Source organism: Seriola dumerili, unplaced genomic scaffold (assembly GCF_002260705.1).
Source record: "Seriola dumerili isolate Sdu_G_001 unplaced genomic scaffold, Sdu_1.0 BDQW01000036.1, whole genome shotgun sequence".
NCBI lineage: Eukaryota > Metazoa > Chordata > Actinopteri > Carangiformes > Carangidae > Seriola > Seriola dumerili.
Genome location: NW_019174291.1, coordinates 5,600,450 through 5,617,370, shown reverse-complemented (window position 1 = coordinate 5,617,370; position 16,921 = coordinate 5,600,450). Strand labels below are relative to the sequence as shown.

General features: G+C 42.8%; 1 protein-coding gene across 1 annotated transcript in view; it reads right to left on the bottom strand.

Moving 5' to 3' along the window:
* Positions 1 to 16,504, bottom strand: part of ltbp4 (latent transforming growth factor beta binding protein 4) — a 71,364-nt gene extending 54,860 nt beyond the window's left edge. Inside the window, exons 1-5 of the mRNA XM_022738432.1 lie at positions 16,351 to 16,504; positions 6,842 to 7,105; positions 5,955 to 6,031; positions 4,930 to 5,106; positions 2,724 to 2,826 (exon numbers count right to left, since the gene is read on the bottom strand). Of these exons, the coding sequence (XP_022594153.1) occupies positions 2,724 to 2,826; positions 4,930 to 5,106; positions 5,955 to 6,031; positions 6,842 to 7,105; positions 16,351 to 16,504 (775 nt within the window). The remainder of the gene's footprint in view (positions 1 to 2,723; positions 2,827 to 4,929; positions 5,107 to 5,954; positions 6,032 to 6,841; positions 7,106 to 16,350) is intronic.
* Between the last annotated feature and the right edge of the window lie 417 nt (positions 16,505 to 16,921).

Genomic DNA, 16,921 nt, shown 5'->3' with positions numbered 1-16,921 from the left:
TGTACATTAACCGCTAGCAGGAAAGCTAAGATGGGTGGCTGTTCAGAGTGTGTATCTCTTATGTAGCAGCTGCTGTCTGGCTCACTGTGACTGTGACTCTGCCTCTGATACAACTGACATTACTATTTTATGCAACATTTGTTTGGGTATATTCAAATGCAGACGATAGCTAACTGTATTCTGTTGAATTACTGCTAAACTCGGGAGCACCATAATGAAACAAAAAGTATAAAATATTAATATCTCCATCCTTTCAGATTTCCTCTCAAGTGAGAACAAGTGAGTCACTGATCAGAGATCAGACTGTGACACAAAGAAAACAAAACCAGCCAGTTCTCCCCCTACACCAAACTGAGAGCCAGGCTGCAGATGGAGGGCCCCTCTCCTCAGGCCTGCTCAGGCTGTGCTGAGACCAGCTCACCTTTTAAACCAGGCCTATTCAACTGGTGGCCCATGGGCCAACTCCAGCCCGTCAATCAAGTCTGACGGCCCGCCGATCAATGTTTGATTACAAATACATTTTTTCTACAATAAATCCTCTAAACCACAGAGAGGCTCTAATAATGCAGCAGCCCCCTTGGTAAACAGTTTCACCAGTCCCAGGAAGTAACTGCAGTGACTGTTCCAAACTTTCAACTACAGTACAGGGATGGTACTGAAACCCGGTATTAAACGGCCGTCGTGTAGTAGAGATAAGGTCCGACGTCTCTCTCTGAGCCTGTATGTATAAGGGGCAGGGGCAGCTCTGTTTCATGCTGAAGCACTATGTAGCACACACACACACACACACACACAGATGCTGCTCAATGGCAGAGAGACCTAAATGTTCAGTGTAGGTCACATCCAGTGAAAGTCTGTCACATACAGACGGAGAAATGCACTGTTTTCGACCATCAGCCCGTACTTCATCCGTCGTTGCATCCGTCGTTGCGTTTTTACGCTGCAGTCTGGAGCCCACACACAGAGTTCACTGAATTATATGAATGTGGGTTAATGATGAAAAGTAAACATTAACCAGTTGATTGTTCTGGGTGTGTTCCTAAATTCAGTGTGAAATGGAGCATCATCTGAACTGTTCAGAAATTCAGTTTCAGGTTCAGGTCACTCAGAGCAGGTGGGGGGGTCAGTGATGTGGGGGCCGCAGGCTGCACAGTAAAAATACAGTCACAGAAACAGTCCTGTAGTAAATCATTGTGTATCACATTTGTTTTACATTTCCATCATTACAAAATCAGTGTATAATAGTGATTTGTTTGAAACAATGCTGTTAAAGTTTGTTTAACAATACAATATCTAACAACATCCATCACTGGTTCTGTGGCATCAAATGCTCAGGCAGGTTCAGTTCATCTTGAACTTTTTAATTCTCTTTGCTCTCTTCTGTTGTTTGCCTTATAAAATGCTATTTGCTTTGTAAGAGATGTCAGAATTAACCAAAAGATATACCAGACAGCTGACATGGTGTGTTGTAGAAAACTATGTGGTTACTACTAATATTGGAGCTTGTGTTGCACAGAAAATCTAATTAACCACTTTGCCTGATTACTTAGAGCAGGCCTATTTATCTTCGTTTTTAGTCAATGATTAGGCTACTTTTGCAATGTGGCAAATTAACAGTTTTGAAAATGTGATGCCGTCTTGTGTTGTCAAGTATACATACATAATGAGAATAGCTCAGGGAAATGTCTGGCCCCCGGGCCCTTAGCTTTCAGGAAATGTGACCCCCTGAACAACACAGTTGAATAGCTCTGTTCTAAACCATGTCCCTGATGCTACTGCCTCTGAGACAGAATCTAGTTCAGGTCATATCTCTCTGAGCTACCTGTCCGCGTCCGTCAGCCAAACCCAGCTCATCCTGTGCTACACAATCAGTGACTGAGTGAAGGCTATGTTTCTGCACAGTCTGTGCACATGAAAAGAACGGAGCAAGATGTTTTGAATTCAGAGAATAGAGCGTTACCTCTGTCAGACTTCTGTCAGACTCATACAGGTCAGTTTTACATGTGCCATCCACTTTTTGTAGAAGACCCACCCATTGACTTGAGGAGGGGTTTTACCTGTCTTACCTGATCTGGACAAAGTCATATTCCATTTCAAAAATGTCAATCATGTATAAGACCAGGAACACACAGGATGTGAGCATGGCGGCTGTTAATTTTCATTTCAAAACACGTTAACAGATTGGAATGAACCACTGCCTGCATGAGACGCATGTCTCTCACATGTGGAATGATCTAGAGATTCGGCCTCTCTCCTATTTTTCACGTGTGCCGCACATGTCTTCCCAGCAGAGACAGACAGAGAAAAGACCTGTTGATGTCATAGTGACATCATAGCAGCAACATGACATAAAACGGACTCCTTCCACTATTGTTGTCTCTGTCTGGTCTGAATCTGAATATGATACATGAGACATGAAAAAATATACATGTATTTTTTAACCATTTTAGCAACTGAATGTGGAGACAGTGACACATTACTGATGTTTTCTGTCATAAATAAATTACAAATTAATTTAGAATGACAAGAAATTCAACATTCCAGTAACCTGTAAACTCTATATATAGAGACAGAGCTGCAGCAGCAGAGATGCAGCAGGTGTGAACACGCGTGATTCTCCGCAACAACTCAGAGACATCAGCCGCCACACTCACACAACGCATCCAGTGTGTTCCCAGCCTAACACTAAACAGTAGCTTCTGTTCTGTGGTGTGTGTTTGTACCTGTACTATCAGGACAGAGGACACAGTCGGTGATTCCCCAGCCCTTCCCGATGCCTCTGCAGCACATTTCCCTGCTCCTCAGTCCAGGCAGAGGAGAGCTGCACTGCACACGCACACACACACACACACACACATTTCCTGTTAATGTGCTGAACATACACACCAGAACACAGCTGCATTTTAGTCGCACTTACAAGAGCCTATTTACCTAATGACAAAGTTAAAATCAGTTTGTTTGTCACTTCTAGTATATACACAGGACATAGAAAGGATGAGGTTTCTCCTAGAATCTGGTGTGGACACATACAAGTACTACACATAACACCAAAGGGTTTAAATACACCAGGATAGAAAATATTAAAAGAAAATACTAAGAATTGAAATATTCCTAAATGGAGCTGGGGGGGTTGGGAGTCATCAGTTTGTTTTAAAGTTGCATAGATAAACTAGATGAAAAGGAATTAAATTGTTACACGAATATTGTGAAACTGATGGGTCGCAAGATGAGTAAACTATTAAAAAATTAAATCAATTTAATTGATGAAAAATATATTAGCTGACACTGCAGAAGATGAGGACATATGGTGTAACTGTCAGGACAAGCAGCTTCAAACATCATCAGCACTAAAGTGATGAACCTGTATAAGTGACTCCCTGCAGCTCTGAGTAGAAATGTATTTTACCAGCAGCAGTAAACCTCATTTCCTGGACTGATGAAGTTGGTGTGACAGTATTTGTGCAGTACCTGTCCCATCACAGCAGGTGTTTCCAGCAGCTGTAGTGACGGTATCATGTAGATGAGGTATGCGAGTTATCTTACATAAAACCAGTAAAACCAGAGTCTGCTGTGGGGAGAGACTGGAGCCACCTGTTTCATGTGTATTCAGTAATGTTACATCATTTACTGCTGAAGGAGAAACGGGTCAGACTTTGTTTTAATTGTTAGATAAGTTCAGCACCTTCAGTCTGATCTGATGGTGTTGCTCTGTTTAACTAGAGTGGAAGCTAATTCAAGTCATTTGGTGTTTCATTAATCTATTTGTTAAATTAACACAGCCACTTATCGATTAAGGAAATTGCTTAAAATCTGCAGCCACTGACCTGACTTGATCATTACAGTTCATCCTGAGAGGAGCATGAATGTCTGAACCACATTTTATCACAATCACGTTTGAGTCAGGACCAAAGTGGAGGACAGACCGGCTGACAGATATCACCATCTCCAGCTACAGAAACAAAGTCCTTAACATGACTCAGCGCTGAACATGAAATAAGATCCAAGGTCCAGTGAACAAACAGCAGAATGACAGAGTCAGTAGTTGTGTGAAGTGTGTTGTGTCAGTTGGACATGAGGACTGTGTCCCAGCATCTGAAAACAGAGCTGCATTTTATTATGGAACACAATATGGCTGAGGAGGGATTTTCTATCAGAAAACAGAGAAGTGTTAACACACTGCTTCTCTCTGCAGCCAGAGAGCTAATGTGAACCAGCGGAGTCTCCTCAGCCTGTAGTCACAACTCATTACAGGGTCGCAAAACATTAAATCACTCATGTATTTTCACAATAAAAGACTTGAACAACACTGTAATGAAAAACTAAATTATCCCTAAACGAACAAATGTTGCTCCGTTGATGTGAAAACTCATTTAAAGGATATTTGCACCAATTTCCAACACATCTGTGTGTGTTATTACACACCTGTACACCAGCTGTCATCAAACAAGATGATGCATATTTTCTCACCTCTTTGGCTCCATTAAAATTAAACAAAATCCACTTTTGACTCGTTATCACAGCTCATGGCCTCAGTGCAGATGTGAGCTCTGAGCAGTTCAACAGTCTTTTCCTTCTTAGATCTTTCAGTTTCATTTGAAGGATTGTCTGATGCTTGAAGACTGGAATGTATCCAGCATTTATAAAAGGCAGAAAAAATACACTTAATTTTGTGTAACAAAAGTATTTGTAGCGTCAGTGTCGGTCAGTTGGTCCAGACTGAAACATCTCAACTTGAGAAAATAATCGTGCCAGTTTGAAAGTGATCCCCATCAAAATGAATCCTAATGATCCCTGTGACCTCCTGACCTGAAACTGGTAAGACTGTAGGGACGCAGTCAGGACGTTACAGAGCAAGTTTTGTTAATCGTTACTAATTAAAACCAGGTAAAGCAGTTCCAAAAGTGAGCCCCCCTCCCTGCTGCGTCTCACCTGTCCATCTTTGACCTCTCTGAAGCAGTACTTGAACCCAGAATACTGGGTGTATGTCCCGTCCCCCCTCACTGTCTGGGCCTGGACTGGCCTTCCTGCTGGAGCCGGAGCACCTGCTGACCCCGAGGAGGAGGAGGGAGAAGAGAGCGTCCGTAGGGTGGGACTGAATCCAGACACCTGGAACGATGTGAGGAAAGAAACTGCTCAGAAGCGAAACATCACTGTTGTCTGTGGCGTCATCTGAAAACATGATGACATCATCATCAAAACATTACATTCACAATGATTCAGTGAGGAATGATAACTGATTATTGACGAGCGCCAACACTGGACCACAGAAGCCATTTGTGTGACACCAGGTGTTATTCTACAGCAGCTACAGTGATGAACATGTTATTCACACTACATGGCAAAAAGTATGCAGACACCCCCATCTACGTCTGTTTTTCCTGATTTGGTCTAGACCTGGGATTCTGACAAAATCAAGACAACTGCGTCCCCAACACTCCACTAATGGGGCCTGCTGAGACTCAGTGATGTCATAAATATATTGATATATATATGATATAAGTTATTATTCTTACAGTTATTTAGCGGCTAAACATGACTCAGGTTTTGGAGCTATGGTTGCCATGTAATCATGTTAGCTGTGCTCCACAACTTGGCCTCCCTTATATTTGACATTTTGTGAAACTGTCCCCATTAAAAGTGGCTCAGCTGTGATCAGCTCCTGTTTGCTGTGTACTCATGTATGTACAGACAACAAACCCAGACCCATTATCAGTGTGTCACAGCCCCTCCTGTGTTGGAGATCAGTCGAATCAGCAGCCAAATGAAACCTCTACAAACCTTTGAATCTTTCATTTGGACAACAGAAAGCTGTAGAATGATCATCACAACATGATGATCAATGAAATTCAACACGTGATGACTCACAGTCACTGTCTGGTGTGATCACCTCCTAATGACAACCCCAGGAATCTGTCCAATCACCGAGCACAGCTAAAGCAGCTCAAAGTTCTCACCTTCACCACCTGGTGGATCTTCACGCTGGCCTCAGGGGGGTGCTGCACTCTGACCTTCACCATGGATGGACTAGGAACTGCACATGTTCACAAATACATACATATATATATAAATACAGACAATATGACAGAAGTCAGACTTTCTTAGGCCATAAGTAGTAAGTAGTAATCTCTTTGAAGAAGTGCTGATCCAGGTGAATGTTGTGGGGTTGACCATTAACCATATTTTTTCTGCCTCTGATCAGTACTTTTGTGCATTAACAAATTAATCAGAGTTTCACTTTTTTAAAAATCACATTATTGGGACATCGCTCAAACAATCTTTACAGAATTCCCACAAATGTGTCCGGGGATAAATCTGGCATGCTGGTAAATGACGTCCAAAGCCAAGCTACACAAACCTGACATCATCTTCTGACACAGTGCAGCATCTCAGAGGGTTTGGGTTTATAAACAGAAGACAGTTGTTCTGCCGGTTTTGTTTATATGGCTCTCTGTTGTGATTTTTATTTTTCTATGTCCCATTGTGTATTTGCATAATGTCAAAATGTTAAAATTAATAAAAACTTAAATGACCAATTTCAGGGAGTCCTTCTAGCCTTGGTGACCATAAAGCACAATGTCTCTTGTCACAGCCTTTGCATGCTCCTCATCTATAACAGTGTACGTGGTGTGTTAGTCGTTGGAGCAGAGGATGTGCTGAGAGTTCAGACTTGTTGAGCCTTTACTGGTGCAGATAATACATGAAGAATGAAATTTAACTGCAACAAATTACCATCATACATCTAAAGTACTGAGAAACTTGAGTTCAACTGCAGACTTTCATCATGGAATCAGAAAAACATCCTGATTGGTTAGAAGACGTGCAAATGGTTAGAGAGACTCACCTCCAGACCTTGCCGCCTCCTGGTTCTGTCCCAGTGGCAAGAGGAACTCTGACCTGGTCATCTCCTGATTGGCTGCCATGGCGGTGAAGAGCGCAGGCTTGACGATCTCATTGGTGGAGGATGGGGCAGCTGCGGCAGGGGAAGCTGCGGCGGAGGTGGGGGCAACAGGGATCTGGCAGAACTTTCCAGTGAAGTTTGGTGGGCAGAAACAGCGATCCTTCTGCAGGCAGACGCCTCCGTTCTTACAGAGCAGAGGGCAGAGGACTGCAGGAGAGACAACAAAGACATCTTCAGACTACTATCTTCTTTATTTGGATCCCTGTTAGCTGGTAGCTGTTAGCAGCACAACAGCTGGGATCAGAGGAAAGAAAATCAGGGGGTTTGTAGTGTGGGGAGCAGTAGAGCTAATGACCAAGAGTCCAAACATACAGAGGGCCTCACATTATCTGCTGGATTTTATCAGCTACATCTACTTTTAACATCACTATCATCATTAAGTAAATTATTATTGATGCATGAATAAACCATGATGGAGCCTGCACATAGTTTAGTCCACTCCATCAGTGCAGAGTGTGAGCAGCTGCTGGACCTAGTGACATTTCTCCTCATTCTGTATTCAGCGTTTCATTTTCCCTCAGTGTTACTGAACAAGGAACACAACATAACCAACATACAGGTTCATCTTCTGACCTCCACTGTGAACAATACCCATCAGCTTCAGCTGCTGGTAGAGATTCAGTTGTTGCAGGTTTAAACAAAACATGTCACCATGGTTACTGAATTCATCCAAAAGTATTCACGAATTTAAAAGTGAGTTAATTAAAGATGCAGATTGTAAAATCAGTTTTATCGACACTGTAATTGTTACAGTTCTGTCACTGATGTTTATTGAAATGCATCCCTGGAGCCATAAGTTTACTTCTCCTCTCCTGAGCAGTGTATTTATTACTGTGCAGAAAACATAAGATATCCTATAGGATGGCTGGTCATGTTTTCCTCATCTTATTTTAAGACACAAGAAAAAAACAGAAGCTCTTAATTTACAGACATGGGAATGGCTGATAAAATATCTAACCAATGTGGAGGGAGGACTGTGTTTGGGAATACAGGACGTATATTTAGTCATTAAGAAACTGTCTCCTTTAGTTAAGAGACAGTAAACAAAACTCTGTGTTGGAGTCATGACACAAAATAGAAACAATAAAGAGCCAGATATTTTCTAAAACTGTAATTCATCTGTTGTTCTAATGATTCAACCAGGAGAGTTTGTTTCATGTCCACCTGAAACTCAACCAGTAACCTGGAGTTATTTATGAACTTCATGAGATTTATTAAGGGCTTAGAAAAGATTCAGATTTGATAAGTGGACTGGATACTGGAAAGAGTTTAGTTGACAGCTTCTTCATATCTGAAAACAATACATTTTGACTTTCTCACATTTAACACTAATTTGTTGAAAGAGCATCGATTGATCAAATAAAAATAAGAGCCACGTCAAGTTTCAGTCTGACCAGTTACCAACAGACTTCATTGTGCACACGCACGCACGCACGCACGCACGCACGCACGCACGCACGCACGCACACACACACACACACACACACACACACACACACACACACACACACACACACACACACAGGTCTGAGGCCAACACCAACACACATCCATCATGTTTACAGTCGCTGTGCAACAACACTGGGTTCTGTGTGATGCCAGGTGATGTGTTGATGTAAAACAAAGCTGCTGCTCTGATGGGATGGAGGTGAAAGTGGACCAGGCGCCAACAGAACCAGCCAGCCACTTCCTACTTCCTGTTTGAGCTCGTCTGACAGGATGTTGGTGTATTGTTACCCAGATTTCAGCTAATGAGTTGCTAACACCCCGAGGTCTCTGAGGCAGGAAGGAAACCTGCAGCTTTAAAAGCAGGGCTGTGGTTGAATAGTTCTCTTTGCTGGAATGGAGTGATAGGAGTGAAAAGAATAATTCTGTAAACGAATAAGAAAACAAATGTGGAAATAAAGAGAAGAATAAACAAAGGAGCAAACAATGCCAATGCCCCCCCCCCCCCCCCGCTTTAGCACTCAGGCACTAACATAAAGGCTGTGTATGCGACTTGCGTTGGGGAGATGAAGAAGATAACGCTTTTACTGCACTGATTTAAGATGCTTGCTTCTGCAGGGAGGAGAGGCACACTGGATGTGAGTGAACAGTGTGTGAAGCCTGATCCTCCTCGACAACCCGACATGGCAGCAAACAGAAGTGAGACAGGGACAGTCACGTCTCTGGCTGTGTGGATGCTTCTGTCTTTACCTATGACATCAGGAATGATGTGACACCAGGACATGAACAGTCGTGCATCGCTGTGCACACACAGAAAAACACTGAATTCTCCACCTAAGCATAGGGTCTGCTCCCCACGGCCCTCTGGGCTTCTCACAAGATGACAGTGTTGATGAGGGCACAGTGACATGGCTGCCTGAGACAACTGCTTGCTGAGCTGGAAAGGTGGCTTTGGAGCTTGCTAGATTGGGTGCAGTTACCTCGTGCCCAGGATGTAGGCCACCTGAAGCCGTGAGGATGGAAGTGGCCTCCTCTCTGCTTGCGCTGATGGCCTCTTGGCCTTTCCAGCACCCGCCACGCCTCCCTCCCCTTGACAGAGGGGATGGGGCAGGCAGGCATACAGTTTGCTGGCTGATCCTCACCTCCTCACAGCAGGAAACCAGGGCCAAAATAGAGCTGGTGATCCAACATATCATGCTACTGGGCCTTGCTGTCAGTTCTGGACAGTGCTCTGCAGTCAGGAGGTGCAGTATCTGGGACTGCACCTGGATGCTGGGGCCATGAATGTTCACCTGTCAGAGGAATGTGTGACCTTGCTGGCTCCCTGAGATGCATCCCTGGATGGCTGGCGCAGGATACTCAGTCATGTATGGCAGTATGTGGTCGGGACCAATCCGCCATATCAACATGCTGGAGGTTATATAGATACATATAATATATGTACGTATGTAATATATATTACATGGTTTTACTTTCTAGTAAAGGATCTGAGTATGCATCCCACCACTGATACTGTTTGTGTAAGATACACTTGTGCTCCCAACTGCAAGTGTTTTGCATGTCATGTTTCATGTCTACCCAAGTGTGTGTGTGTGTGTGTGTGTGTGTGTGTGTGTGTGTCTGTATGTGTGTGTGTGTTTGCAAGCTTTGTATGTGAAATGTTTGTTTATTCTACAAGACACATGTTGCACATGTGTGTGTGTTTCAGTGTAAACACAGTGACCTAATTATTATCCTGGGCGCCGCCCACAGATGGACTGTATCAATTTGGAGGAGGAGGAGGTTTCTGGAGGGAAGTGGGGCAAAAGAGAAGAAAAGCAGACAGCTGGTAAAAGGAGCATGCAGCCATAAACAAGGAGAGATTAAAGAGATGAAATGATATAAACACAAATGATGTGACAGAGAATAAACAGGAAGAAACATTAAGGAATGAGTTGATAACAAGTGAAATGATTCATTCTGCTCTGACAGCTGAGGTCTGATTAAAGGAATACTGTGACTCACAACTCAACATCTGACATATTATCAGTTAAAGAAGTTCTGTCTAATGTGATCAAACAGCTGTTTATTTCCACATCCAGCAGTTACAGATCAACATGTGTTGTGGTGTCTGTGTCACCTGATGAATCTCAGTCCAGTGTTCCCTCTCTTTTAGCTCTGTGTTTGGTGTCCACCAGCTCCTGAGGGACATGGCTCTTTAGCTGCTACATGCGCCACTGCTTAACCTTCATTTTTAATAAGGTAAAAGATTTTTTTCGTCAGACTTTTGGATCTTAAGTTATAAAATACTTTAAAGGAGCTATTTGTAAGTGCTGTTTATTATCAGTCTTGCCAAGAGCTTCAGTCGTCGTTGTGTTTACAAGACAAAAGGTTATAATATGTCCTCTCAGCAGCTTGTGACTCGGTATTGGAAAGTGACAAGATGGTACGGCAATAGAGGAAAAGAGACAAGAAAAAAGGTGGGAACCCTTGATGTTGCTCTAACCTCCAGGGTTTAACCAGCTGAGTAACAGGCTCGATGTGCTGGGGAAGCTTGAGCAACATCTGACCACTGTTGGCCTGGAACCCACAGGAAGTCCACTGCCATCACCTTTAAAGTCAAGTGGAGGGTGGAGCCCTTTCACCAGCAGCTTTGGGTCTCAGTGGATTTTACCAGCACTCTGCCTCCAGGGTGACCAGCTCCATGCCAACAACACAACTCCTACATCAGGTTACAATCCTGGTCATAGGTGGCTCCATCATCGGGAATGTCAGAATAAACTGTCCGCGAAAGATCAATGAAAGCTATCAAGATCCTTGCTAACGAACTGAACCAGACATTAATAAACTTATTGTTCATTTAAGTACGAATGTCATTCGTACTTAATGAGACAATGAAAAAGAGTTACTTAAAAGTGATTTGTTGCACTGTGAACAGGGGTTTCAGCAGGCCTTTGTCTCTGCACACCTCGCTTTCATCAGCCTGTGGTGCCCACTGTGTCCCTTATCTTGACAATTTTTATCTCTTCTGGGAATGCAGACAGTTATTTAGAGGTGATGGGAAACATTGAAATTGGTCAGGGACAAAACAATTGATGTCAGCTGTACAAACCATTTCTGTTATTTATAAATCTGTCCATCTTGCTGGGCATAGGAGTCAATCTAAGCGTGCCACCTTCAAAAATCTAATTTATTCTCCTGTGTCTATTGTGCCCACTCAGCCACGCTTTGCTCCCTCTAAAGAGTATGCTACACTTGAAACATCTCAGAAACTGACTATAGACACATTTTGATACATGAAATCTTCCCAGATACCAAAGAATGACATCACTATAAATGGATACAATGTTTTTAGATGTGATAGAGGAAGTAAGGGAGGTGGAGTCTCATTAACATGATGACATTGCAAAGCTCTGGTCACTGTATGCCTCCTCTGAGTTAATAATAATGGGGATCTTAACATGGACTGGCTCTCTGACAGCCTGAACAACGTGAAAGAACAATGTCTGGAGCTAAATCTTTTTCAGCTCATAGATAAATCCACCACACCAAATGTCAAAAATCCTCCCCTTGCAGTTAGTAATCACTGTCCTGTCATCTGTGTCAGAGACACCAAAATACCTCAATCCCCATGTCTCAAGTCGTTGCTGATGGTTTTCAGTCAAACCGTTTTCCATGAGAACTGGGATGCCACAAGTGTCTACTTACTACTACTGTTTACATTATACATGAATAACATAATTGTTCCTAATCAATACTTCAATGTCTATTTTTTTGCTGATGATACAAGTTTAAATGCCTCAGGCTCCCCCCGAGCACAGGCCTTGACTCATCTCCATGTCTGCTTTTGATGCTTTCCAACTGTCACAGACTGGCCTTAAAGGCAGAAAAAACACAAACACAAAGTACATGATTTTCTCCACCACTGACTCTGACCATTCTGCCATTTAAACTGTATTTGACCAATGACTCTTGAGGAATCATACAGATACTTGGGAATTTGTTCTGTTGATTGACTAATGGATTAATCAACAAAATGTTTCAGCCCTCAACTGAACCAGACCGGCAGTGTGTCACAAAACCAAAAAAGATAGTTTAGTTATTGAAATATTTGACTGGATAAAACCCAGGATTTGGTTTTGAATCCATGTGCTCAACTATCAGTCATCACACATTGCTGCAATGTTCTGTTGGAAAAGAAAAAAGCAGAGAGGATGAAAAATGATAGAAAGTCATGAATAGAAAGCAAAGGGGGAGATGGAGGTCATGGTGGAAAGAATGAGGAGCAAAGAGGAAAAGAACAGGAGAAACAAAAAAAGAGAGATGGTGAGAGGTTCAGATGTCCTGTTAAACGGTGGTCATCACTGAGTTATTTCATGGTGGAAACACAAAAGAAATTATTGGAATCTCAAGTCAAACAGAAGACAGACTATGTCAATGTTCATCTTTCCTCTGACTGTTTCTGGGCTCAGGTACAAATGTACAGTGTGCAGTTCAAACATTTCAGAGCCTTGCTGTTTTTCTAACCACTGATAAACTCAGGTTTTATGTTCCACACACACACAGACACAGACACAGACACACACACACACACACACACGCACGCACACACGCACGCACGCACACACACACAGACACACACACAGACACACACACAGACACACACACACACACACACACACACACACACACACAGCAGGTGAAGGTGTGACAGGTTGTGTTGTAAAATTTGAGCTGATAAAGTTAATTCAGAGAGAGAAAAACAAAGTGATGGAGGACCAGCTGTTTGGACAAGGGGATTGACCTTTTGACCCCATGATGTCATCACCTCCTCCTGCGTTTTTGTGTGTGTGTGTGTGTGTGTGTGTGTGTGTTAAGTTAATGATAAATGAAAGCCATATGTCACTGTGTTCCTCCCCCCTCTGGCCCCCTCTTGTTCCTCTCTCTCTGTCTTTCTTTTGCCTCAACCTTCTATACAAATTATTTCCCAAATATCCAGAAAATCTGCATTAACGTTCACTTCCATCCACTACTGCTACTGTTATGTGAATATTATGAGTTGAGTCCGTCAAACCATTAAAGAAGAAGAGATCACAAAGGGATGACATCATTTTTCTAACCCTCGGCTTTTTACTGTTTTCTTCTCTCTGTATTTAATTTACAGGCTTCTGGCAGAGTCACAACATGTATTAGCTAGGCATGCTATGTATGTCAAGTTGGACTACAATGAAATGCCATCAGTTTTCAAGTGAGGTGTACTAAACATGTTGTTGGACAGTTTTTAAATTTTTTTGTTTTCTGTCTGTATGTCTTCGGGTGTTCAACACAAGTTAATATTAATGTATTTTGTTTCTTCTTTTATTCTGTTATTCTTTATTTATTTTCTAATCAGGGGATAATGATGCTCTAAGTTTTGGAACTATAGTTCCCATGATGCGGGAGTTATACTACACTGCTACATGCTAAATGTTTGTTTATTACATTAAGTCAAACTGTCACATTACCAGCAGCTCCTGTCTGCAGTGTATCATGATGTACAGACAGCTATCACTGGATTACTGTGATACTGAGGGAAACTTAAAAATAGGAGGATTCTGAATTTCGTTCTGCAAGCTAATTTTTCTCTGATTTTTAAATTGATTCATGATTATAATTACAGTTTATTGTGATGGAGATACAGATAACGATTTCCTTGGAAATTGCCAGTCACACTAAATCTAAACATGTGTACACATACAAAATCACCTCACAGCCTGGATCCGATTGAGGGGCTGGTTTACAAAATTTATTTATGAACAAACTGAGACACACACTCTGGCTCCATCCACACTACTACATTATGTGCAGTAGTTTTAAAACTTTGGGGTCCACACTACTACTCCTACTAGTTTTTGAGCCCCTACAACAGAAATTTTTGCTGATCCCGATTTAGTTTGAAAACTCTGGGGAGACTTTTGGAAAAAATAACAGACACCTGCCTCGCCTCCAGATGGTGTCTTGTCACTCATGACATATCCTTCCCTGCTTGGTTTTGCTCCTATCAGGTGACCCTTTTTAAGAAGAAAACAAGGACTCACAGTCCACTGCCATAACTTTCAGTGACAGTTCCACCTCGTCCTTTGTCCAAGTAAAGAAATCTCTGGTCCCATCATTCAGATCAACAGTCAGCCAATCAGAAGAGAGGCTGAGAACCTCCTCTCTTCTGATTGGCTCTCCGAACTGTTGTTCCTAGAGCTCCAGAGAGAAGCCTGAGAGAGGAGATGTAAAACTACACTGAGATGGTTTTTGGTTCTTAAAACCAAAAATATATCTTCTTATGGATCAACACTTCAGATAAAACACAGAAGAAGAGGAAAATATGGAGCTTTAAATCAAAACTGTTTTAGTGTGGACGTAGCCTCTGTCTCTGTGTCATTCTCTCCTTTTGGAAACTAATGGAGACTCAACAGCCATTCGGCACCATTCCTGGATGTGACCCTGGCTCCAGAAATCCAACACTGAGCCACAAATAATCAAAACCAGTAGGTATGTGCTGTTAACACCTGGTGTCAGCTGTGAGCCTGGCTTTGGTCGGCTTTATTTCACTGTCAAAGTGACGTTATTGTGACTCTTTTGAAAAATGAAAAAACAAGTACAAAACAGTGAGTTTCCAAAGTTTTGGCATCTAACTATCAGATGTTGGAAGCGAAAGCAACCATGATAGGATTTTTCTGATGGTTCCCTGCTACTCAGACTGAGTAAGTGTTGGCCGGGATGGATCATTACCTGATTCAGGTTGATTTGCATAAAAATACCTGAAAGCAAAGGCTGCTGGAAAAAATGAGAGGGGTGATTTGAAGCTTTCAATTTAAACCAAAGAAGTCTACATCAGTGTTTTCTTCTCTGTGAAGTCTGACCTGTGACAGCTGAGACCTGCTGCCAGCAGGAATGATTTAACAAATACTGACCTGGAATCAGTTCAGACTACACAACTATTCCCTGGCTCCATTTCAGACTCTGCACTCTACCAACCATCAAAGAGCTGCAGGTCACATGACACAGCTGGAGCAGCTTCACACATTACACATGTAACCACATATGTTGAGATCAGATATTTACAGCAGCAGTTGATCTCTCTGTGTTTTCAGCTCCAACACTCTGAGCTTCAAGACAGGTATTTTTCTGATCCTCAGATTCTGTCTGTGTTCTCTGTGCACAGGTGGGAGGCTTGGTCGAACGAGGTGTCGCCAGTTTGCCATTTGTTGGAAACTGGGTGTTAGACATCTGTGTTCAGGAGTTTCACCACACCTGTGTGTGTGTGTGTGTGTGTGTGTGTGTGTGTGTGTGTGTGCTCGCGTGCGTGCGTGTTTGTGTAGCTTCATCTCCAGGTGTAACATTCCTTCAGATTCATTTTATTATTATTAATCGTCCTCTGATTGCACTGATCGCATTGTAATTAAATGATTTTGTTTTAAATCCAGGTGTTCAGTCCTGAAGGCACATCTGGCCTGTTGTGGTACTTCTGTGTATGAAGCTCTTTGTTTAGAGATGAAGTTACCTGCTGCACTGTGTGTATATTGAATGTCTGTTTTTACAAAAATAACATTGATCTAATCTCTGCAGAGATTAAAGTAAGTGTGAGAATTTTACAGTCTGTTGCGCGTGTGTGTGTGTGTGTGTGTGTGTGTGTGTGTGTGTGTGTGTGTGTGTGTGTGCGTGTGTGAAAATCGTGTTCATTCATTCATGTTCAGTATGTGAACAAGTGTTAGGGTTAGGGTGATAAAACATGTCATATCAACAGGGATCAGCACAACAGCAAGACTAATGTGAAAACTTGCACGGGAAAAGACCTGTTTCTGACCCTGATTCTCCTTGTTTCACCCAGTTCTGACTCAGGATCAGTGTTTCTGGATACAGGACTGGGATTAGGTGAGTTCGAACACCTACAGACGGTGAATGTTGAGAGTAAAAATAAAAGTTGCACTTACAGACTCTGAAGCCTGGTCCGTGAGAGCCGTCTCTCCTTCCCCCTCCTCCTCCACCCTCACTGTTGCTGTACAGCGTGGTCATGTTGCCTCTCTCACAGTAGTTGACGCATCGGCCCTGGCTGCAGCGCACCTTGCAGATGGTTGGCGTGAACATCACCTGGATCCTCTCCACCCCTCCTCCTCCTCCCCCTCCTGTGGCTGTCTGTCCATCAGCTGGCAGAAGAGAGATGAAGAAGATGACGGACAGAGAACAGCAGAGTCGAGGCTGCAGCATGTCGAGTGTTGTAGTCACAGTTTCTGAGTGTGTTGCATTGTCCAAACTCCCAAACCTCTCCCCTCTCACTCTTCTCTAACACTACGTCACTCGCCCCCCCCCCTCCTCTTCTATCTCTCTCTCTTTCTTACTCTGTGGGTCGAGTGAAAACGAGTGTCGCAGGAAAAAAGGAGGGAAGGAAGGAAGAAGAAAACGACCAGACGCTTCCCCCTCTCTCTCTCTGCACTCTCTGTTTTTCCCTAAACACTGAGTGAGTGAGTGAGTGAGTGAGTGAGTGAGTGAGTGAGTGAAGTGAAG